We start from the raw sequence: 26,035 nt of genomic DNA, 5'->3' as shown, positions 1-26,035 counted from the left end.
TTCAGAGTGTAACGTGTATAAAACTGAGGCTTTACATAGTTCAGTCCAAGCATGTAATAGCCCTCTAAGAAAACATAAACTCACTGCTGAAGCACTGAAGAATGATACGTCAGCTTTCTTAAGGAGTCCTTGCAAACGCTCTGCACAGCATATTTAACAGGAAACTCCTAAAATCTTCTCTAGATATTTCTCTTTCCAAATTTTTTTCCACTCACAGTAACTGCTTATATTTTTCCTACTTCTCAACTATAAGGTCTCCATATCACTAGACTAAACTCCTGAAGACTTCCTCCATCTACAGCTCATGCCACTCACATAATTTTAGCCCAGTGACTCTCAGCCTCCTGCACCTGTGACAAATTCAGCATGGTCTCCTACCCTGAATACCTTTTTTTTCTTTTAAACTGAAAACAGTCCCTGAACTCTAATGGATAAAACGATCTACCTTATTGTATAGTCTCTCTTCTTTGCATCTCTTCACAAGAGGGATACTACATCTGTTTGTGCCATTCAGGGACATCAGAAAACCATACCCAGCCTTCAGTTTTTATTCTTTTTCTCCTCCTTCTATGGCAAGCATCTTGGAAGTGCTGCATAGCTTGGCCTGGCCATATCCATTAAATTTTTTCAAAGCAACCCTGGGAACAAGGATGTCAATAATAATAATAATGTTAGAATCTATTCTTCCTCATGCCAACTCCCCATCTTCCTCTTTCCCACCAAGAAAACAGGAAAGAGGATGAGTTAACTGTGCTAATTTTTTGTAGTTACAGCAGGCATTAATTATCCCCTTTATCAAAACCAAGCAAATAAGGGTTACTTCATAACTGTTTCAGTTTGTGAAATACAGAGTAATGGATACCCAATGATTTTGCTTGAGACCAACCCTAGTATACCAGAAGCAAACCAGAACTGCTTTTTCCAACCCAAACTTAGGCCAGCCCTCACTGGGTTTGGGGAAACTGCTTATCTTCATCCCCTGGGGCTTTGCCTTGAGCAAGTTGGACTTAAAGGGGTAAAAATATGCCTTATGTTGCTTCTGACTTTCCAAGTCTACTTCAATGTTTGAAGCCGCAGTGGCACTATCCTATCACACTCTTAAAATGCTGTTAATTCTTCTGTTTTGCTTCATCAGCTCTGATTGGTACAAAATTAGCAAGATTTTCTGGGTCAACGGCATTCGCTTGGGATTGTAAAATGTCTGTAACTCTAGTCTGTAACTCTAGAGTTACAGACATTTTACATATTTCTACTTGGCTTGTTCATGCACAGGCACAAATGAAACCTATGCTTTCCACTTACTCTCAACTCTGCCATATTCTGTAAATTAAAACAGTTCATCCCTAGAGTTCATACACACATCCCTTAATAATGATGCCTTAGCTGATGGCATGTCTCAGCCTCTGAGGCCTTCCCTCTGCATACCATGCAAAGGGATGTTCTAACCACTACTCAGAGCCTTTTCCTCTCATTTCTGGCACAGTGCTCCCAATGAATTTCTTCCACTTCTCATATAAAGTGACCTGGACCTGTCATTTTGCAGCCTGATTAATAGCAAGTCTCAGGAGCAAGACCAAGGCCTTGGGCCACTTCCAACATAATGCCACCAACTTTCCATTTCTAGAAAGGACTGTAATTTCTTCTTAAGAAATTTTGAGTCTCTTGATGGGTTAAAACAGATTTCCAATTGATAATTTAGTGGGAGAGCATATGTTTCATTTTTAGGCTTTCCTTAATTTAAAGAGCTCACAATTACTGTGAAAGCCTGAAACTCTGACTATAATACTCTACTCCGGAACAGTGTATTAAAAATATTTCTATCATCCTTGATTCCTTTTTCTGACTACTAATATCTATCAACAAGTTCTGTTAGTTCTACTTCCAAATTACATTTTGAATGTAGTCCATAGCAACAGTTCCTCAAGGTCTCCCAGCTTCCATGCTGTCGCCTCTATACTCCATGCTTCAGACCACAGTTAGAGTGATATTTTGGGAACATTCATCAGGTAACTCTCCTGCTTTAAATTATCCAGTGCCTTTCCATTGTGATTACAATCCAATCCTCTTCCCTTAGTCCTTAAAACCCTTCATGGTGTGATCTGATCACTACCTCTCCCTTCACTCTGTACTCCAGCCACAGTGACCTTCATTCCATCCTTAGAACTTGCTGAGTCTGTTCTCTCCTTATGGTTTTTGCCTCTGTTGACCCCTCTGCCAGGAGTGCTTTTCCTGCAGATAATTTTATGGTTGTCTTCATAATTCATTTCTCAAATATCACGTCTTAGAGAAGCCTTCCCTGGTCACAATAACTAAAGGAGCCTCATATCTAGGCATTCTACCACATTGTCTCACTTCATTTTCTTTCTTGTTTTTTTAATGGGACTTTCCAGTATCTGAAATTTCTGTGTATTAGTTTATGTTTAGAATATCTCTCTCTTGAGGAACAGAAAGGCCTTGCTGTCCTTTCAGGAAAGGGTGGGGAAGAGAAAAGAAAAAGTACTTTTTATTCTTTTATGATGAGTCTACCTACAGACATGAGTGGCAGATTAATTAGCTTCTATATCCAGTAACCTGGATGTTACCATAATTGGCCTTTGAATAACCAGTTAACTCATACCAGAAAAAAAAAAACCAAACAGTTTTTCCCTTTAAAGTAGAGGTTTTGAAGAGTTTAGGAACTCATATTGTTCTTAGTTTAAAACCAAGAATGAGTATAAAATAATATTTCTGAAGGCAATTCCGTAAGAGATGAGTTTTTAACCCCTAAAAATGAACAGAATGAGAGGGGCATGAATGGGAAATGGTGATGCTGGAGATGATCAGGGTGTCTAGTTTTGCAGCTCTGGCTTCCCGCTGCTTGTCTCCAATCTCAGCACCTCTCCGTCCACTTCTCCCAAATCACAAAATCTGCACAAAGTTCTGGTACGAATGCCCCCCTGGCTGTTTTGATTTTCATATACTTTTTTGAAGTGGTAAAATCTCTTTTTTTCTAAACACATCCTGTTTTTCTGTCTCCAGAGGAAATAAAAACTTCATTAAGAAACTTGATAAACTGTGTAGGAAAATGAATGGCTGAGGGGTGGAAACAAGTGGGTGAGATGAACAAAATCACAGGTCCTCAGATTACTAATATGTAAATTACTGAGCAGCAAGCTGAGTAAATACCTTCCATTCCCCTCAACAACTTTAGAAAAAGGCAAATTCCATTCACCTCCTGCCTTCCCTACTGATCTTTATGTGCTTTGGTAAAAGAAATAAATAAGCAAGTAAGCATTGTGCCCCCCCATCCAATTAAAAAAACTATTCATAGATCATTGGGGCCATCTAAGAGGATACTACTTAATCCTGCCTACTCAGTAAATTATTTGCTCAAGGAAGCTCAGCTGGTTAGTTGTAGGTGGCTCTAGAGCCGGCTTTTTCCCACTTGATAATCATGACCAAACTAGTAGGTCTTGAAATCTATGTCCTGGGTCTTGACTGTCATTTTTAGAGAAATAAAGTTGATTAAATAGAAAATATCACAGGGAATAAAGTTGAGAAAACTATACACTATTCCACTATTTGGCCCCAAAAAGAAATATGAAAGAGGAAGCGTCTGAGCTGAATCTCCAAGTCCATCACAATTTTATTGAAGCTAAAGAGAATTTCACATTCCCCACCAGATTTTAAAGACAGTATTATCATCTGTACTTTTCTAGGTTAAGAAATAAAAATAGGTGATATTCTAAGAATGTAAAAATTCTTACTTGTGAAGCAAATGCCATAATCAAGTCAAGGACATCTCAGTATTCATCCATTATGTAGTATTTAGAATTGCAGTTGAAAAGAATAAACATGAAAGGCAAACAATGAAGAGTCTAATTTATCAACTTAAAATTACAAAGAAAGAAGTAAGAAAGAAAGGAAAGAAGGAAGGAAAGGTGGGAGGAAAGGAGGAAAGAACGAGGGAGACAGCACTAGAGAGCCGGAGAGGGAAGAGCAAGGGTGAAAGCAGCATCTAGAAATTCAAGTAGTGGGGGTGCTTTCTGTCAGCACCTCTGTGTGAGTCACGGGGTTTCAGCTTGGGCTCCATCATTGATCCGGAGTTACCAGAGGATTTTCTTAACCTTCACCTAGCGTGTGCTACCCCAAGCTGGATCTCAAAGACAGCAAGATAGCAACGATCCCAAACATTCTTAAAAGGTGGTAAGTCATCATGGGAAGTTACTTTAATGACAAAGCAATTGAAATTTCACTATGTCGAGGAACTTTGAGGAAGTGACCAAATCCACGTTTTAAAAATATATTTCCTATTATACATACACTACTTTCAAGAATAAAAATCGAAGGCATGTGGGCCTGTCATTTCACTTTCTATATAGTGTAGATTTATATCAGGTTATGTCAAGATGATTTTTTTACAAGATGGTCTTGTAAAAAAATGTTTTATCAGAAAAGGGGGAACCTCGTGGCAGAATTTAGAGTGCGGATTCTAAAGGTAAAACCATCTGAAATCATCTCAAAGACGTGGTTTTGTTTTTAAACCTTTGTTTAAAACATCAGATGTTGGTTTGTCTTAATCCTTGAAACTTTTCTTTTACGGGAACCGGATTAAGTTTCACTTTTGGTTTCCATTACTTTGTTTTTTTATTCCAAGAATGAAAGTCCAAATTTACCCAGCCAGTGTCAGCGGGTTGGATCTGCGTCAGGGGTGGGCGGGGAACTCACCGAAAAAGCTAAGCTTATTAGCCGCCCGCCGCGGGGGGTCATCACTATCCCAGGCTCAGCGCCGCAGCCTCCGCGCCAGCCTCGAGTCCCCGTTCGCAGGTAGGGAGCGTTCTCGCTCACAGGCCAGCATCTTTGGTCATCTCGCTCGGCGCTTTAAAACAGACTGTCAATAGCCCCTTTCTTTGGGGTGGAGAGAGGAGAAGGGAAAGGGGAAGCGTGATGGTTTGGGTGCAGTAGAACCGATTACCTGACAAGGTTAATAACAGCAAGGAACACGTTTAGCCTTTCACTAGGCGGAATTCAGTTTTGCTTAATGTCAGTCTTGTAAATACATACATGTTTCTTCATGTTCATGAATGTGGCCCTGAGGTAGGTAGCCGGCGCTAGAGGGAAATTCCTAGGCTGGAGATCGGGACACTTGGGTTCTAGTCCACCCTCTGCGGCTCACTAGCAGTCTGCTGTGGGTCAGTCATCGCACCTGCAGCATCTTCTAAAGTTCCTTCGTGCTGTGAGAGCCAGGATACTCGAACTCGAACCGAAGTTCTTCGCTCTATCTGTTCTGAGGACCTAAAGTAGTCCTGAAGATGGAAGAAAGGAGCCTAAGGGGGAAAAATGTTTCTTAGATGCATTGAGCTTAGCCTGTGTCAAAGCTGAGTTTGGATTTGTTTTATAACGCAGAGAGCACTTCATGTATCATTGTTCCACCTTGTTTTTTGCACCTAAGGGGAATGATTTTCCATGAATTAAATTGCTTTCTAAAAATGTGATTTTTTAAAAAATAGCTACATGCCATGGCTCTGGATAATCAAACAAAATTAATCCCTCATGCTGGACATAAAGATTATTTACAGTGGTTCGCTATCTTAGCCATTCACTGAATATCATTGCATATAAATCTCTGGACGTTGATGATTGTTTCCTTCAGATTAACTCTTAAAAGTGTAACTACTTGATCAAAGTCTGGATGTTTAAAAGGCTTTTTGATACAAATTGAAAATTGCCTTCCAGAAAGTTTGTTCCAGTTCACATTGACAGTTGACAAACAGTTTTTAAGAAGAACTGTGATACTCTGAAAAAAAAGTTAGCCTTTTTTTTTCAGTGGAAGAGAGTAGGCAGAGGTTACAGGACAACAAACAGAGTGTGTTCTTAAAAGAAGCCACAGAAATAACTGTTGGGAATTGAAGCCACATCTGGGAAATGTACAAGAATGTCTCAGTGCAACTGAGGGGAAGGAGTCTGGACACAGGGTTTTGTTGAGTACAATAGAGTTTGATATTTTAGTAGAGGTTTAATAGATCAGCTCTCTTGATCAGCTCTCTTTTAGTAGAGGTTTAATAGATCAGATCTCTTAACCTGGTGGTTTTTCAGTTCACTTGGAGACCATTTTCCAACTCCAGGAATTTTTTTACTCAGATCGTAGTTCATATACACCAGGTAAAATGCAAAGGAGTCCCCGAACCAACAGATATCAAGATACTCCTTGCTTCTCTTTTTGAGAACAAAAGCTTGAGTTCTTTCCCCTTTTTCCTCCTACCCATTCTACCTTAGGGAGACAGAGTAGTATCAGTTCCATAATGGTATACAGGGTTCTCCCAGGGACAAACCTAGTTCCTCATCCTAATGAACCATCACTTCTTCCCTAGTTCACATTTCCTTACTCTTTCAATGTCTTAGTTTTTGTCTGGGAATTCAGATACACCATCAGAGTTTCTTACCTGAAGAAGATGTTCGTGTTCTTTTAGACCAATTGCCCTGATGTGGGATTTAGAAGTCAAAGACCACGTTTATTCACATGGTCTCTATCTTTTCCTCCACTGTTCCCCCCACTAACAAAGCCTGCACTGCAAGGGAATGGTGCCTTGTTGGAAGAGGAGGTATAGTGAGGAATTAGGTAAATATCAGATCTAATCCATCACCTTCCAGTAAACTTTTATTACCTCTAAAAATTTCAGCCAAATTTGTTCAAGGATAGGAATTCCAGCAGAGTATGGCATAAACATTGGGAAAATTAGTTGTAATTCACGAGTGGGTTTAATGTCCCTCTGTTTTATTCAGTGGTTCTTTCCTTGGAGTTGAGGGTATCTTAAGTTTTCTTCTGCCCAATAAGTGTATTTGTGTTTATATCATATTAGTATTTTATAATTGTGGTATAACCGACTCTGGTTCGAGGAAAGGACACCAGATAGCTGCTGCAGCATCATTTCAATGACCTTTGTGTTATCACAGACCTGGCTGCCATCCCTATTCCCATGTAGAGGGCAGACAAAGAAGAGAAGTAAGAATTATGCACCTATCACTAGCAAGAGGAGGATGATGACTTATTTTATCCTTTTTGTATGTGTGTATATATATATGTGTATGAAGGATTTGTACAGGTTAGTAAGAAACCAGTAAGATAAGCAGGCAAAAAAAAAAAAAAAAAAGACCAGATAATTCACTAAAGAACTAAAACAATCAACAAACCCATGAAAAATTCAAGTTGTACTTTATAATTAAATTAGGAAAAAAAATTTTTAAACAATACCTAGTGCTAGGTGAAGACAGAATGTAACCAGCACCAATTATCCACATGTATCACGAACCAGGAAAATGTTTTCTCCTTATTCAGCAATTCCACTTGGGGAAATCTATCCTTAGGGCCTAGCCTGGGACCTGGTGCACAGGAGGTATATAACAAATATTTGCTGAGTACACAAATACTTAGGATATTTTTAAAATTGGAAACAATCCTATACCTAATAACAAGGAAACTAAGTATTATGGGATGACTAAATAAGATGCTTATGAATATTATGTAGTAAAATGGAAAATGTTTATGTCATAATATTAAATGAAAAAATGGATGTTAAGTGTATAATAAGGTTACAGCTATTAAAAAAAAAAGATTCATAGGGGAAAAGAATGGATGAAAAATACATACTGAAATGCTCACAGTGGTTGCAAGTTTTCTCAGCCTTGGCACTGCTGATGTTTTGGGCCAGGTAGATCTTTGCTGTGGGGCCTGTCCTGTGCACTATAGGATGTTTAGCAGCATCCCTGGCCTTTACCACTAGATAGTAGCACCCTCTCTCTCACCCCACTAACAACCAAAAATGTTTCCAGGATTATCAAATGCTCCCTGGGTTAAAGTGATGGAATTGTCAGTAATTTTCCCCTTCTTTTCTCATTTTCTGTAATATGCTTATATTACTTTAATAATGAAGAAAAACAGAAAAATAAACAAAGGCTATTATTCTTCCTCAGCTATGATGTTGGAGGTTCTGGGATTCTTCCCATTATACTCCTTTGTCTGCCAAACATTTTGCAGCTTGGCAAGATGAAAAGGTTCATTAAATTTTTAAATTAATTATTTTACTAAGGTATAATTGACATATAATATTAGATTAGTTTCATGTGTACAATATAATAACTTAGTATTTGTGTACATTGCAAAATGATCTCCACAATAAGTCTAGTTAACACCTGTTACCATACATAGCTACAAAAATTTTTTTCTTGTGATGAGAACTTTAAAGATTTACTCTCTTAGCAATTTTCAAATATGCAAAACAGTATTATTAACTATAGTTGCTGTGCTGTACATTACATCTCCATGACTTTTTATTTTATAACTGAAAGTTTGTGCTTTTGACCCCCTTCATCCACTTCACACCCCTTCTGCCCCTCCCCCATCTCTTGTAATCACCAATCTGTTTTCTATATATTGGCTCATTAAATGTGGGGGGGAGTTATTCTAATGAAAGTAAAACATATCCATTTATTTGAAAATTTGGTCACAGAAAAACACCAAAGAAGTCATTCACAATCTCATCTTCCTTTTTTTTCTTTTCTCCCATTCTTTCTTCCTTTTCAAAACTACAAAGAGGTGAAAACCTGCCTATCCTTCCTCTAATTTCACTCCTAGGAATAATCACTGTCATCATTTTGGTATGGATTTTTCTGTGTATTTTCTATGCCTAAACACAAATTTTTCTCTCTTTTTTTTTTGACAAAAGTGGTTTTCTGATACACATACCATTCTGCAACTTACTTTCTACATCTTTGCAAAATCAACACATCTACATGCATTCTGTCCTTATGGTATGGCATTGTATGAGTATACCAAAATTTATTTAACCGTTTAGGCTATCTAGGGTATTCCCAGCTTGGGACTAGTATTAGAAATACTAATCTCTTGACATCTATTGCTATACATGTGTGTTTTTGTTTTTGTTATATACATTTCCAACAAAGGAGAAGTGAAGAGAGGAAGTGAAAGCTAATATGATTTACGTTTAAAATTTTAATGACAATTACCAAAGTGACCCCCAAAAGGTTATACAACCTCACATTCCTATCATTAGTGAATGAGAAACCCCATTTGTTCATATTCTCACAAATGCTAAATATTAGCAGTCTTTATAATTTTGATCAAGTTAGTAACTGAAAAATGGTATCTCATGTCTTAAACTTTCACTGTTTTTAATGGGTGAGATTGAGCATCCTTTCCTTTGTTTAGATGTCATTTGTATTTTTTCTCTTAACTGTATATTAAAACTTTTGCTTGTGTTCCTATTGAGTTGTGTATAGTTTTCATACTGATTTTTAGGAGCTGTTTTTATATGCATAGCATAAATCTTCTGCCTTATATATGTGTAACATTGATTAATTGATCAGTTGTGAGTTTTTGTAATGGATACAGAGGTCAAAGAGACCCTAAGAGGGAAAAACTGACTTTCTTCTCAAAGTGTAAATATGTATATAACACAAGAAATAAAATATGTTAATAAATAAACAGATTTGCTGTAGTACAAAGCTCCTTTATTTACTCCTCTGCTGAACTATAAGCTCCAAGAAGAGAGTGGTTTGGTTTTTTTTTTTTTCCCTCCTATTTATTGCTATATCCCTAATACCTAAAATAGTGCATGGCACAGAAGAGCTCAATAAATGCTTGCTCAAATAAAGAAGTAGGATGACAAAGAGGATGACAAAAAAAGAGTAGAATCTAGGCAGATACCCCTGAAAGAGTGTCTGTGAGTCATTCACATCTTAGTATGAAGTGGTTGAATCCAACTATTTCTCCTCATTCCCCCTGCTACTAGTGGAATCAATTTATTGAGGGAGTATAATTTATAATTTGGAATAAGTGAAGGACAAAAGAGGAGCTTTTTGAAGGATGGCACCTGGGGGACCACTGGCATGGTTGGAATAATGATTTGGAAGTGGCAGAGATAACTATTTTGAATTGTTAAAGGGTAGGATGAAAGTATTCAGCTGTTAGGAAGAAAAAGAGGCATTGAAGTGTAGGAAATATGCAGGTCAGATTCTCCTTGCCTTGAAATTTTGTATAAGGCAGTTTGGATTTCTTGATATGTTACACTATAGAAAAAACATAAAATAGTTGAGAGGATTTTGGTGTAATATTTTATTCTTGGCGTTTTCTTAGTGTACAAGTTTTTTTCAGGCCTTGTAATTAAACTTACAAATTCTCGAGATAGTACCTTTTTTTTTTTCATTTGGCTTTATATGGCTATGATATATTAAGTGAAGGTACTGAATTTCTAAAATTCCACGCTGAATTTCAACACTTAGAAATCAGTCATTGTCTGCTTATCTGAAGACTATTTCAGTATGAACTGCCAAGCCCCATAATGTTTGGGTATTAAATTATTGAGTAAAGCAGTTTCCTTTTTGTGTTTTCCATAATTAGGTCATTCCAGAAAAATGAGGATATGTAGTGTTTTTACATTCGTGGCTTACTGTTGTTTGCTGAAAGGTAAGACACCAGATCCTTTCATTAGGTTTTGTATTTTAAATATTTTAACTATAAGATAAAAACAAACAATAAAAATGGATGTAATTTTTTATAGAGAGGACATTCTATTTTTCCTTCATTATAATTCAAAAACATTTCATAAGCCCATTTCACTGGACAAAGATATAGAATGTATGGACACACTGAAAGAAACAAAATTAACCCATATCCTTTTATGCATTACTCACTATCCATTATCCATTTCCCAAGGATAATTACTGAAAATATCTGGGGAAATGACCTAAGAGTATACTTTTACATGTTTGTTTTAAGCAGGGGCAGGATCATTCTATCCACCTTGCTCTATGACCTGCTTTTCCCAATGAGTATATCCTAAGGAAGAATTATAGTATATACAGAGCATCAGGATAACACAGTACTGACATCATCCTGAGACCCTCCCTAAATCTCTACTTTCATGTACCTCCAGCCTGACAACTGATTAAGAATTTAGGGCAGTAAAAAGCCAGGACTACTGGAATCTATGATGTAGACTACGTAAAAAGCAAATAGGTGTCTAGTCAAATGACATTCTGGGGTTGTCCAAAGTCTCCCTGGTTATAAGTACCCTTATAATATATATTGTTCTATAGTATAATACTGTAATAGTTCTATAGTAATATATGTTTATGAATTTTGGGACAACTTGTTTAGCTAGTTCTATTATTCTAACTAGCATCCTAAAATATGTCTTAAGTCCACTGAGTAAAATACTTATTTCAGGGAAGTAGGTCTTTAAATGCAGTTATCACGTCAGTGACCAGACAAAGCGTTTATAAACCCTGCGCTCATTTTATAAATTTTTTGAGGAATTTGCCATCTTCTGAAGATTGGTCATCTTTCTTTTCAGCATTTACTATCACAGTTCCCAAGGACCTGTATGTGGTAGAGTATGGCAGCAATGTGACAATGGAATGCAAATTTCCAGTAGACAAACAATTAAACCTGTTGGCATTAGTTGTTTACTGGGAAATGGAGGATAAGAAAATTATTCAATTTGTGAATGGGGAGGAAGACCTGAATGTTCAGCACAGTAGCTACAGCCAGAGGGCCCAGCTGTTGAAGGACCAGCTCTTCTTGGGAAAGGCCGCACTTCAGATCACAGACGTGAAATTGCAGGATGCAGGTGTTTACTGCTGCTTGATCAGCTATGGAGGTGCCGACTACAAGCGGATTACTTTGAAAGTCAATGGTAAGACTTACTATAGTTAAAGAGGCACAGCCTTTATTAAAACCACATTCCAATGTTGAGAGCTTTTCATTCCTGGAAGTCCAGCCTTTTCACAGCAGCAGTCTCTTCATTCACTCATTCATACAACCATCCAATGAGCATTGCTTGAGTACATACTGTTTGACAGTCCCTGGAATTACCCAGGCAAGCCTGACAGAGCCATGTTTCATGTTATGTTCAGTTTTCCTAAAAATAAATTCCTAGTCTTTACTTTATTATTATAAAAGTAATACATATACTTGCAAATAATTCAGATACCATGGAAGGGAATAAAATAAACCACAAAAGTGTCTCTTCTTCTTTCACTACTATCTTCCATGGCATTAAAAGATAATAATCACTCTTTGTGTGTACTTCCAGGAATTTTTAAATGCAATACGCATTTTTTAAATTTATGAGATCTGCCAGCATTTTCTTTCCTTCGAATCTCTCTATGTCAAACCCAAATAAATATATTAAAAGCAAACCTCATTGTCAGGTTCACATGCAAAAAGACTTGAAGTCAATCTGTGAAGTCAAAAGAAAAAAATCATGTCAAGTATTGAATAAACTCTTCTTCCTCAGATAGTATAAATTATGCTCACTGGGCACACGTTCATCTTAAAAATCTATACCAATGTTACCTTGGAGTGTTGAAGAGAAACTGTGAGTGTCAAATTCGTGGGTACTGACCTATGACTATGACATCAGGTCACCTGGGTTCATAGTTTTGGGTTGTCTCTAGCTAAATAAAGGAAAACACCCTAGCTAACTACCTTTGCTTTCACTGTTAAGGTTTATAGAATTGAGGGCTCAAAGGATCCAAGGCAAAAGCAGTTAATACAAATGCCCAAAGAACAGAAATTCCTCCAAAGGATCTTCTGCTCACATAGTTCTTATAGTGATACTCTTGTCATTTGGACCTCCCTTCCACAGTCTATTGAAATCTCTTTCTGATATTGAACTGAAGTTTATCCTCTCAAGTTAAAGTTTTGAGATTATCTGCCTGCTTCTTTTGTTTACATGATGACCTTTTAATATGTGACTAAAATTAAATCTCAATCCTCGGTCTTTCTATTCCTGGCCTAAGTACCATCAATCTGAAGGTCAGTAATATAAGTAGAAAAGTTTATGTTTATCATAGAGGGATAACTAATAATTATAAACTCAAAATCAAAATTATATAGGGAGTAGGTGAAATGCATCTACTTTATGGTACATTGCTGTATCTCTAATTCTAGCTCAATGTTTCTGTTGTCAAGAAAAATATCACTTGCCTTGTGGCATAGATTTAATTTTAATTGTATCTTACTATGTGCTTCTCTAGAACAGATATTTATGAAAGCAAGCTGCTGGGATCCCAGGTAGGGATTTTCAACTTTTCTTCAGTCCATCAGCAAACATCAAAGCATACTTTGTTTCAGGACATTAAAGAAATTATCAAGACTTAGCTCCATGAACAGTCAGCATTGCTGGATCTCAGGTGGGGAGGAAGAGCATAAGTCTGGCAGTCAGATAGAAGGAAGTATAGGGTGTAATTTCCTGCTTCCAGAAAGTCTCTCCTCAGCCTTTAGGGAGTATGTAGAGAGTGGGACAGCTGTCCCTGTAGTGAGAAAGGGTGTTCTTCTAGGTTATCTGGGATCTGTAACGTTGCTTATGGATTTGTAATTTCTTTTGCTATGGTTTGACACAATAGGAACTCTTTCGGCATTGATGGTTTTTCCAAGGACAGATCTTTGATAGAACAAAGGAAATGACCAACCGGATTTGAGGATGTGATTTGTTTGACGATTCCATTTTGTATTAAAAATTACTAAATTGGCATCCTGGTCCCAGTACATCTAGTTATCATTTGCACACAGTGGTCTTGAAGGTTGAAATGCACTGAAAGCAAGATAGCCACCAAGTTTCAATTGCATTGAGGCAGTGTCACCAAAGAAGTTTGGTGACCATCTTGCATGAGCTTTACAACTCAAGGAAGTAGAACTCCTGAGTCACCTCCACATGCAAATAATTTCACAGTAACGCCAGCAGGCTTCTCTTCCCATCACTGCAAACATTTGGTAACACAGCTTCCCCACAGGGAGTTTACTCACCATGGGATTTCAAAGGTGAAACATTTCGAAACTGAAATTTGAAAGCATTTAGTTTTAGATTAACTCAATTATTGTTATCACTTTGGGTATTATTGCACCTTTAATGTTTGTTTAAATTCCAGACACTCAGGCATCAGACTTTGAGTTGAATTTTTTTTCCCTTAAACATTGAAACTAATAGGGAAAATGAAATGAGCATTTATACTTTCAAGAACTTAAATGGGATTAGGCAACTGAAAGAACAAAGTATGTGTAGTTATCCTATTAAAGCTAATGTGTTCATTGGACCAAGGATTAACCACTATCATTTCTGACCAAGCCCATCTCTCCCCCACATTCATCAACCAGCCCTGTTTAAGTTTTCCCTGTAACATTTATCCTCATCTAATATGTCATATATATATACCTATATATTTCATTATCTCTCTCCTTCTAGAATATATAGTCCACAAACACAGAGATTTTGTCGTTTTGTTCATTGCTATATCCTTGGGACTTGGCATATGAGAGTAGTAGTGTCACAATAACACACAAAATATATTTGTTGAATGAATGCAATGAATGAATGAATGACATATTTCCTCAAATAGGATAAGCCTAAAATTTTTGAAACATGGATACATGAAAATTTATTTCTAAGACTGTTCATCAGGAGCTGTCAGTACTTTCTAAAGAATGCCACGTGAGTGCATTTAAATGGTAATACTCAGAAGAAGAGCAGCTCTAGCAGTAGTAGCCGTGGTAATGAACACTTAGGTCGTGCTTACATGCCAGGCCCTGTCCTAAGCAGTTTGCCTTTATTATCTCATTTAATCCTCAAATGACTCTGTGGAGTAGGGGCTTTATCAGGTCATGTTTTTCACATTTTACTATCCTTGAAATCTGAGTGTGTCTTTCAGTAAGTGGCATTTTAGATACAATGATATGTAGTGTTATTCTTCTCATTTTATGAATGAGGAAAGTGAGATCCAAAGAAATTAAGTTATTTGCAAAGTTCATTCTCCTGTCAAATGATGAAACCAGGTACTAAACTCAAGCAATCTGGCTCTGAAGTCTGTGCCCTTAACAACTAGGTTTTATTTCCTGTATTTGTACCTCCAGAGTATATATTGAGTGGTACATTGACTTCAGAATTACTTTTCAGCTTTTTGTGGTCTTGATAGAACAGTTGCATTAGCACATGTGTATGCTAGATCTAGTAAACCAGGAGTCTGAAAATGTTTTTGATTACCTACCCTATCAGTACAGCATGTTAAAACTAATGTGTGTGTTTGTGTATGTGTGTGTTTATAAAGAATTTACTTGTGCTGATATATAGGGTTATATCATAAGAAATTGGTATTTTTAAAAGGAAAAAGAAATTGAACATCATCAATTTCATATAATTCAACCTAATACATTGTACATTTTATAAATGTACAAAAATAGACATTTTAAAAGATAAAATGAAAATTTAATAAACAATATTTTCAATGTCTTACTAATTATGATGGTTCACTATCATTAGCTAATATATCAAGGCATAATATACCTTAGGTGAAATTCTCTTAACAAAGGTAGATGGTCTTGACAATCTTGAGATTTTTTTAACCAATACCTTATCAGTTCCAATTAGGTACCTACCGTCTTACTTCATAAAGTTGTGTTTACCACACTCCTGTCACTTCCTTTTGGTTTGTATTTGAATTATTGGTAATATCTTCAATCCTGTTTCTTTGTGGGAAAATTTAAAATTAGTTTTAAATTACTTTAATATTTAAATTAATTCATTACTAATAATTGATTAATTAAAAGTAATTAAGTGTTCATTTTGTAAGCAGGCTAGTTTAGTTAAAATTAAATGAGAGAATCTGAAAATCTATAATATTCCCAAACAAGTCACTGTTCTCCCTTTGGTGTTAGAAAACTCCCCTATTTTTGTAAGACCCACATATGGCACACAAAGTGAGACCCAGTGTCAATCAGTCAAGTTTATTAAGCTTAGATTATTAATTTTTATGATAAAAATAAATATTAGTGGAGGTTCTAATACTTTCTTGTTATATCCCAATACCTGTGCCCCACTTGAGAGACTAATACAATGGGTATTTAATTAGTGAGTAGAATGAATCCACTAATTTATTGGGCCCTTAGAGGTAAGCCACATTTAAACATATGCTCAGGCATGAAACAACATTCTCCTTTATTCTTATTTCTTTAAAAAATGATAACAGAAGAGTAAAAAATCAAATATTTTAACCTCAAAGTTTACTACTAACTGATTCTACGCTTGGAATTTTAATTGTCTAGAAATCAAGCTATGTAGTATAAGAACCTGTTATGGTAATATTATTTCATAAGGTATAATCAGTGGATTCATTTTTTTTTAAAAGGTTCTTAAACATAACAGATACAAGGTTGAGGACTCAAGTTCTCATGAGAACCATTATTTATGTGGTTTGAAATTGTGATTATGTTGATTTCCAATGTTTCCATTGGTGGTTTCATTGATTTAAGAGCACAAAAACATCACATCATTATTTCAGTTTTGTTTGATCGTGACTGTTTTGTATTAAATCTCTAAAGATATCATATCACAAAACCATTGTTGTGTCTTTGGTAAAAGAGTGGAGAATTAAGGCTCTAGGTGGACCACTAGTGATTACACTAAAATATTAAGAGTAAAATAAAGGTTATACCAACAGAATAATAACATGTTCACATACTTGTAATGAATAAACATGAATAAAGTTCAATATTCAGTACATTGGATATCTCAATCCTAAAAGGGTCCCAAGCTAATGGTCTAAAATTAATTAAAATTTCTTCCTCGAGTATACTTAAATGATATATTAAAATAACCAGCATAAAAACTTTAAAAAATAAGTATCATAACATGGTATTCTAGATGAGATCCTAAAACAGAAAAAGGACATTATGGAAAAACTAGTGAAATGGAACAAAGTGTGAAGTTTAGCTAATAGTAATGTGCTAGCATTGGTTCCTTAGGACAAATGTACCATGGTAACGTATGAGGTTAACAATAGGAGAAACTGGGTGGGAGGTATGTGGGCACTCTGTACTATCTTTGCAACTTTTCTGTAAATCTAAAACTATTCTAAAATTAAAAAAATACATTTAAACTTTAAAAAGTATCATTTAGGACCATGTATCAATTTTTACAATGGCATAATGTTGTTTTCATACCTAATTTCTTATTAACCTAAAGTTGAAGAAGTGAATGGCACATCAAAATGAGATTTTCTGTTTATTAAATAATGTATAAGAAAAGAGTGCTGGACAGTGCTGGAAAGGCTTATGTTTATAAAGACAGATTTACAACAACAAAAAGAAAAGATCCAGAAATAAATTTAAGAAGAAATGGATTGGCCCTTTGTAAAAACTATAAAACTTTATCGAGAAACATACAAAGACTTGAGTAAATGGACAGACATATTTTATGTTTGGATAGAAAGACTGCTGATTTAAAAATAACAGTTCTCTTTAATCTGTACATTTACTTTGAGCCCAATGAAAATAGCAATATGCTTCTTATAGCAAGATAGTTGTTCCTTTAAGCCCAAACTTGGCTCAAGTATAAATAGAAGAGATGAGGCAGAACTACCAGGTATTTCCCACATGCTGAGATGTCTGAACATTAAGCTTATTTCTCTGAGAACAGCCTGGATTGACATTCTTTCTAAAGTAGACAGCACCAAGCCACATGTCTCATTCCGTGCTAAGCTAAAGCCATGCCTTTTTGCTCATGACCTAGCTCCATACCGCAAAATCAACCAAAGAATTTCTATGGATCCAGTCACGGCTGAACACGAACTAACGTGTCAGGCTGAGGGTTACCCTGAGGCTGAAGTCATCTGGACAAGCAGTGACCACCGAGTCCTGAGTGGCAAAACCACCGTCACCAGTTCCCAGAGGGAGGAGAAGCTTTTCAATGTGACCAGCTCGCTGAGAATCAACACAACAGCTAATGAGATTTTCTACTGCATTTTCCGGAGGTTAGGTCATGAGGAAAACAGTACAGCTGAGTTGGTCATCCCAGGTAATATTCTGAATGTCTCAATTAAAACGTGTCTTGTACTGTCCCGTGGTATCTAGCCTGAGATGCCTGCTCATTGTAGGCATTCATTGTTTGTTAAATGAATGAATAACAACATTATATTTACAAAATGCATCCTGCTTCCTCACCTCCATTCAACCAAGTCATATTGCTACTTAATAAACATTCAGCAAATATTTACTGAATATGCTCTACATGCCAGGCATTGGGGGCTCATAGAAGATAAAACACAGTTAACACTCTCCAGGAAATAGATAAGAAAACAGGCAATCCCATTTCATGTAGGAAATGATCTTGTGGCTGGGGGACCTAGGGGATCACCTGAGAGGAAAGCTCAGCTCAGGCCATGTTTTAGGAATCGAAATCTGAGCACATCAGAGCTGCTTCTTTTCTTTCCATGGTTTCTGTGGCAGGAAGCAAATGGAATGTACTTTTCTGTCTTATTCCAAACAAGAGAGATCTTCCCTATCCCCTCACTCCCTGCCTCCCCCAAGGTAGTCTGTGACCTTCCAACTCAAAGCAGTCTGCTTAGTGCATAGGACATAAGGCAACTGGACATAAGTCCCTGGACAAGTGACTAGACTTCTATGTGCTTACTTTTTCTGATATAGTTATAAACTACTGGGCAATGCCATCATAGGGTTAAATTAGTTACTGTGTATGAAAATGACTTGAGATTCTTATTTTCACAGATTCAACTTTTTTTTTTTTAATCTCACTCTCCTATACAGGTGGGTAGGGCAGGATGCAGAGTCTGGTGAGATGCTCAGATCTTTAGAGAAAGTGAGACTGGTGAGCATGATGTTACTATAAACCCAGCAGTGTTCCAAGAATCACTTCTCACTACCTTTCCCCCAGTAGATATTGACAGCAAAACTTAGTACTTCAGAGAAAACGACTTAAAAAAAAATTGGTTTGAAAAGTCAAACAATAGGAAACAACAATCCAGGATGGACCTATGAACAAAAAAGTTTAGAAAATTAAAGAGATGCTCTTACTTGGGTCTGAGTCACTTTGGCTTTGGTTGGAGCTGCACCAATTTGTTTCTGCCATCTAAAAGCTGTTTTATGACAGCTTATTTGTGAGAAGACCTAGGGTAATTCACCTAACTACTCTCAGTCTGTTTCCTCATGGGTACCCTGGAGGTTTTTTTTAAATGCCTGTGTCACCTAACTCTTAAAGTTATTTTTGAGACTCAAATAAAATAGATATGAACAGGCTTTGTAAACTGCAAGCCATTAGAGAAAGGCTGACTGCTGTTGTGAGTTTAGAGCTTGAACTAGGTAGTCAGGCATCATGGCTAATGGTGGGAGGCGGGAGTTAGCCGTCTCTGAGAGTCATGTGACATAAGACTCCTTTCCTTTCTGCATGGGACTGGAGACAGAGAGACTGGTGAGAAGTGCCAGTGATTAGATGTCCTGAGATATGCCAACTGTGGAGGAGAAAAAAGATAGCAAACAATGGTCCCCAGTCATGGCCACAGATATGGAGAAGTTGGAGCTCTTTGGCAGTGCTAGTTGGCCTTTGTGTTCCATCTTTGCCATGTACAGTCAGCTGCTAGGCTTTATAGTAAAGAATGCAAGAAGTGAAATAATCGAGGCTACCATATAGTACTGAGCAGCCACTCTCTGTGAAAAGCACTTTATAAACATTAGTGTCACAAAAATTTCATTATCATTTCCATTTTATAGGCTGGTTAAAGGACTTGCTGGAGATCTCAAAGCTAGTGATTGGCACCAGAACTTAACCCTAGGTCCACCTGTCCAAAGCCTTAGCTGCTTCCAATTTTCCATGCTGCTCCTATTTTTGTATCTGAGGTATCTCAGCACTCCAACCACTCACTGGCCAGGAACTTTCAGTATTTAAGAAAATTAACCTGCAGCTAACCTAAATTAAACTTCAAAAATGATTATTCTCTTGGCCCATTCCCAAGAAGATTTTATCTTTTTATCAATTTCTTTTTCCTTTGTTTTGTTTTTCAGAGCCATATGTGGATCCAGCGAAAAAGAGAACTCACTTGGTGGTTCTGGGAGCTGCCCTGTTGGTTCTTGGTGTAATCCTGACAGTCATCTTCTGTCTAAAAAGAGATGGTATTTCCTTTATTGCATTAGTCTCCACTGGGGGTTGTGGAGAAATGTATGAGGGTGGTACTGTTTTCACAATGTCACTTAGTAGGCAGAGCCAGGAATGCTAAATCTGCTGATACACGCAAGACAATCCCATGTAATAAGGAATTGCCCTATCCAACATGCTAGGGGTGCCTCCAGCAGGAAATGGTGATTTATTCAATGCCTACCTCTTAACCTTCCCTTCCAGGGCCAACTTTCAATTATGCAAAGTAGGTTTTACCTATACCACCACACAAACCTGTGTGTCATCTCTTCCTCCAGTCCTGCTTGTTTTGCTGTTCTGCAGCATCACCCACATTGGAGGGTGACAGTGAATATTGCAGTAACATTTCCAAGGGAGTTAGAGTTGGATCATGACTGCAAGCAAAGCTGACTTGCCTCTCTGCGAGGTGGTGCACAGACATTCCATTGTTTCATAGCAGTTATAGTGAAGCTGTGCACGATTGCTGGGTGAAGATCATGAGTACAGGGGTGAGGGGTGAGAGAAAAGGTGTGTGTGGAGGTTGTCATACAGTTTCTTTCTGTCATGCAAATAACCACAGACTTACAGGAGAGAAAAAGCTAAAAAGCTTGTTGATTTCAGTTAAATTTGTCTTGCGTGAGTTGCACTGTTATACTGAGCTGGTTTCAGGGAGCTTTAAGTAATAAACATAGTTCATTATGTAGAGTAGTGATACTTTTACTGTAGAGTATTTTGCAAGATTTCTGCCTAAGGGTATTATATGCTTTTTAAGATAATTTTCATGTGTGTTTTCTATTTACCTAAGGGACCAATTAAAATTAAGGAAAATGCATCCATTCAAATAATTTCCTCTCATTTTAAGATGATTCAGATCAAACATTTCCCTAATACTTTGAGAAGTACACCAAAGGAGCCAATGATGATCTGTGTACAGAGTTATCTGATGTCAAATAGGGAAGTGAAAAATGGAAGGGAATTCCAGGAGTCATTGAGAAATTCCCTACAACCCCTTAAGAGGATGGGTAGATCTGGGAAGTGGTGTAATTGAGGGAGTGGAGGTCAGCTTCTTCTAAAGAAGGAGTACTTAACAGAACTGAGACAATCGGGCAGAATATAAGGATCAAGTTTCAGTGACAGGAAGATCCTGAGATAGAATTGATTTGTTCAAGGAGGTTGCTGTTGCCAACTTGCATTTCCATGTGAAAAATAATTAGTTGGCATTAGGAAGTGTTAGGAAATCAGTGTATAATAAGGTATCTCAGGATATGGTCCATCTTTGGGGTAGGGTTGGAAAATAAAAGTATATACACCTGAAGAAAATCTAGGAACAAAAGCATGTGCCCTACTGTTGAATTAACCTCAGAGGTTGGGACTCATGGAATAAGGAAGTCTACCAGATTTCCTAAGGGATTAAAAATGTTTCATAAGGACATGGGATTTAAACTTGAGTCACCGTGTGGGATGTAGAGTTGTGATATGTGGAAATAAAAATAACTTTTCTTTTTTCAAGTGAGAATGATGGATGTGGAAAAATGTGTCACCCGAGATACAAACTCAAGGAAACAAAATGGTAAGAATTTAGTGGGGATCAGAAGTTGAAGGAAAAGGAAACCAAAAGTTAAAGTAATAACAAGGAGAAAGTTATCAGCCTTACTTTCCCCTCACTTTACATAATGCTGACTGTTGGAACTACTGGCTCCTCTTTGCCTCCCTACTCAAGAACTATTCCCACAGTCTAAGATTTAGGGATGGCCTTTTGGGGAGGTGAGGGAAGGAGGCAGCTTCTCTCTGCTAAGTCTCTGTTGCTCTGCATCCTAACATCTCCCTGTAATAAGGGGACGAAGTTGATTTATGTGGATGGGTGATGATAGACAAATAGGTAGGTAGGTAGGTAGGTAGATAAATAGGTAAAACTTGTGTATCAGGCACTATATTAACTGCTTCATGTGCATTACCTCATTTAATCTCCCCCTGCCATAAAATCAATTATCCCCATTTTATAGGAGAGAAAGCAGAGGGTCAAGAAGATAATATAAATTGCCCAAGAACACAAATCTAACAAAAATCAGACTTTGGGGCCCACTAGCCTGATCGCAGAACCTTACTCTTAACCTATTCACTTAAATCCATTTTACCACAAATGTCTACATTTACAAAAGATCAACGAAGACCTCACTGAGATGATTGAACTGGGAAGAAAGTTATAGTTAAGATTTCTAATTCTTTTTTAAAAATGTAATTAGAAACCAAACTTCACAACGAGCCCAAGTTTAAAGTCTGATTATCTTGGACAAGTTCAAGCAGGTTTCATTATGTGGCCCATGGCACTCATTTGTGTTGTAAAGCTAATGAGTGGATGTTGTTTGGAGCATCCTAGGGTGACCAACCATCCCAATTTGCCCAGGACTAAGGGTTTTCTCAGGACAGGACTTTCAGTTTTACAACCAGGATAGTTCCTGACAAACCAGGATGGTTGGCTACACTTTATCATAGAAAGGGAATTAGGCATAAATATAACCTGTTTCTTTCTCTTATTGCAAGTTTATTGTATCATCTAGCAAATATAACTTATGTTTCTCATTATCACTCTCCAGATCCCCAGTTTGAGGAGACGTAATCCAGCATTGAAACTTCTGATCTTAAAGAGGGGTTCTTAGCCTGTCGTTTGAGTTCGTCAGGGCTGAGCATGACCAGAGGCATGAAGTAGGCAGATGATGTAGAACTTAAAAGGCCCAAGCTCTGAAAATGGAAGCTGGGAAAGAAGAGGAGGAGAACAAAGGGTGGCCTGCAAGGAAAGCTTGGTACTTCAAAATGACTCATCAACGCAAATGAAAAGGAGGAAGGACGCTTCTGCATGATGAACCTCCACGTACAAACTGTCCATCACTCATCCTAGGAAAACAGGTTGAGATTCCCTGAATTAATGGTCAGTTCCTGCAGAAGGGCCCTTTGCCTTCACTTAATATTTTGTGTTGTCTTCTGGGTGATTGTGAGTCCTGATGTTGCAACACTATTTAAGTATGAGTTATTTCTATTTATTTTGAGTCTGAGTGGTCTTGTCATGTGAGTGTGATTGTGGGTGACTTCTTTTGAAGATATACTGTAGCCTAAGTTAAATCTTGTTACCAAACCAAACTTACTGATTATAGAATTGTGTGAGTCCAGTAGAATATATACTATTTGTGAAGTGCTTGATATACTTTATAACTATCAGTATATTGGAAGTATAGATAATGAACCACTTGTTTGCATAGGATATTACTTTATATAACCCATTGATACTTGGATTGACTTGAATAATCTTATTCTCAGACCTCAGAATAAGATGTTACCAAAATAGCTGTTACATTTAATTATCAGCTTTACAACTATGTATACACATAGTCTCATTTCATCCCTGTTACAAGGGTGTTGTGGTAAGCACTATTATTATACCCATTTTGCAGCTGAGGGAGCAGAGAGATAAAGTAACTTGCCCAAGACAATAAATAACAGACCTCAGATTTTCAAGACTGTCACCCACTGTCCTTTTAGAATAAAATTTACAGATGTGTTTTATTTTAAGAAATTAATTCATTCAACAAACATTTAGGTAGTGCCTTAGCATGTCAGTCACCCTGCCAGGCAGAGAGTCTACAGATGTGAGCAAGATAAAGCATCTCTCCTCAAGGAGCACGTAGTATAATGGGGACATCAATAAGAAAATGTAGCATGTGTCGTGGCTCCTGCCTGGCCTGGCTCGCGGGCGTGCTGGCTGGGGAGGGGGCCCAGAGCGAGGTTGCCGTGCCTGTCGCTCCTGCCCCGCCCCTCTCCCTCCCTCCTCTTTCACCTCCGAGGCCAGGAGGGAGGGAGCGGTGTGCCCGCCAGCTGAGCCGCCAGTCCGACCCTCTGTTCTGCTGTGTGAGGAGCCAGCTGAGCGAAGCTCTGCCCGGAGATTTAAGGAGAAAAAAAAAAACAAGTATTACTTCAGTGTAGTGCAGTATCATAGCATAAAGTAGTGGAGGAGAATGATGGTGTGAGGAGGAAAGTCTAGAATGCTGCCAGAGGAGGGGATGCTCTGGGTGGCCAGCCAGTGTGTTCCTGGACATTTGAAAATATTTAAACATTTCATTAATCAAAGCAGTTTTAATTTATGAGAAGTCAACTTTTTTTAAAATTGTGGAAAACAGCTCCTGAATTCCTTTTCTATCGTTATATTTACCCCTGATTTGCTTGCCTTTGTCATGCAATTTGATGCTTATTTATATACTGTCCAGAATTGTTTAGTTTTCTTTTTTATTTAAATACAATTGAATTTTGAATTCATACTTTTTCATGATTTAAAATTTAAAAAGTCCAATAGGGCTCCATTCCATCCTCTTACTCATTTGGTTTTCCATTCCAGAAGAAACCATTCTTGTCTTTTGTCTTTTTTCTTTCAAAGATATTCTATGAATATATGTGGAAATATTTGTAAAATGTATATACGTTGTTAGTTTTTTGCTCTTTTTCATATAAGTTGTAATACATTATGCATCTGCTGTGCACTTTGCTATTTTTATTTAATATACTACTTCTTATGTAACAGACAGAACAAATTTGAAGTTCCCAGGGGCTGAGCACTATGTCTTGTTTGTTTCTAAGTCATCTTTTCCATAGCCTCTTAGTATCTCTCATGCAACTTGGTATGTGCTAAATAGTTGCTATATCTGCATTTAGACAATCAACATTTGTTGAGTACTTGTTCTGTGACTAAGTTTGGATTTGGTTCATTTTGTGTTTCTCAAGGAGAGAGTGTTTCTCAAAATGAGTTTTCCAGGGTACAGTGAGGTCAAACTAGCCCTAAAGGATGTCTTTATTGTTAACTCTGTATGATAGAATCCTGTCTGGAACTTGTTTTTTTCTGCTTTCTCTTGAGTTTTAGCTTGACTTTGATGTTGCACTTGCAAACTTACATGTTCTTTTGGGGAAATTTTAGTATGGGTACCTTGATCTTAGACCCTCATTTGTGCCAGAAAAGGCCCATGAGCTATGCCTGAACCCTTGCGTTCCACCAGTTCTCACCACTACACAGGCGTCCTAAAACATTGCTTTCCAAAGGTTCAGATGCCCTCTCAGGAGGTTCCAGACTATTTCTTCCCTCTTAGCCATCTACCTGACAAGGGAAACCTTTGCTTTGCCTCGTATCAAGGCTGAAGAAACAGACTCTCTAGCAGAATTCCTTCTGTTATCTTTTTTGTACATGTTTATGTGTACAATATCTGTTGTTTATGTGACAAGACCCTTTGTGTGAAGTACAAGCGAGGATTCTGGTTCAGCAAGATGTAAAGTCTATTTACTTCATTCCCAAATCTTAATGCCTTCTTGTGGTGTTGGATTTGCAAGGCACTTTATCCCTTTGTCTTATTTCATTGTCAGTGGCATAGGCAGAGATGATACCTAATTCTGCATTTGTCACTATTTATGCCTTCACTAATTTAATAAAATATTCTTATTTATTTTGCTCCTCAATGAATCCACATGTCCATTTTCTTATTTTCTACATGTTTTATAAAACCATTCCCAGGTTAACATCCCAGTGGAGACAGTTACTTGGAAAATCTTCAGCCACCTTCTTAGTTCTCTTTTTCATAGCTTCTATGTTTACACAGCATACTCTTGAATCTTGTGTGATTAAAAATATCAAAATAATTTTTTAAAGGATTGAAAATTTTCATCCTCTCTCACTCAATAACTTCCTTTGGGACAATACCAAGAAAAGAGTAAAAATTGTGTCATCCAAATTGAAGATCTGAAGGAAGGGAGATGGAGAGGAGTGGTCGTTAAGAGAACTATAGGGAAATGAACGGGCTTTCCTTTACAAGAGTAATGTCAGATCAGTAGACATAGATATGCAAGGCTGTGCATATGAAGCTGGGTATATTTCAGTCATCAGTTTCTGAAAAGAAAGTGAAAAACTTAGAAGTCAAATTGAGGATTAAGACCTGGTACAGGTAGGACTCTAAGAAGATTTAATGTGTCAGCTAACTTGATTACTTAGTCATCAAGGTTACTTTAAAGAAACTTTTAATCATTTCTCTGAATTAGACACTATCAAAAAA

General features: G+C 37.2%; 1 protein-coding gene across 4 annotated transcripts; it reads left to right on the top strand.

Moving 5' to 3' along the window:
- The first annotated feature begins 4,049 nt into the window (after positions 1-4,049).
- CD274 (CD274 molecule) lies at positions 4,050-25,445 on the top strand. 4 transcript variants are annotated; one of them, XM_010960629.3, is made up of 7 exons: positions 4,050-4,185; positions 10,397-10,462; positions 11,352-11,693; positions 17,562-17,846; positions 19,847-19,954; positions 21,466-21,525; positions 22,550-25,445. In XM_010960629.3, the coding sequence occupies exons 2-7, from the start codon at positions 10,411-10,413 to the stop codon at positions 22,570-22,572; spliced, it is 870 nt and encodes a 289-aa protein (XP_010958931.1). In that variant the 5' UTR covers positions 4,050-4,185; positions 10,397-10,410; the 3' UTR covers positions 22,573-25,445. The 4 variants fall into 4 exon arrangements, with proteins under 4 accessions (XP_010958931.1, XP_074217705.1, XP_074217704.1 ...); XM_074361604.1 differs by having other exon boundaries at positions 4,093-4,182; XM_010960630.3 differs by lacking the exon at positions 4,050-4,185 and adding an exon at positions 4,265-4,806.
- Positions 25,446-26,035: the final 590 nt, after the last annotated feature.

This window comes from Camelus bactrianus, chromosome 4 (assembly GCF_048773025.1).
Source record: "Camelus bactrianus isolate YW-2024 breed Bactrian camel chromosome 4, ASM4877302v1, whole genome shotgun sequence".
Lineage (NCBI taxonomy): Eukaryota > Metazoa > Chordata > Mammalia > Artiodactyla > Camelidae > Camelus > Camelus bactrianus.
The sequence above is the reverse complement of the archived record's forward strand: the minus strand, read 5'-3'. Positions and strand labels throughout refer to the sequence as shown.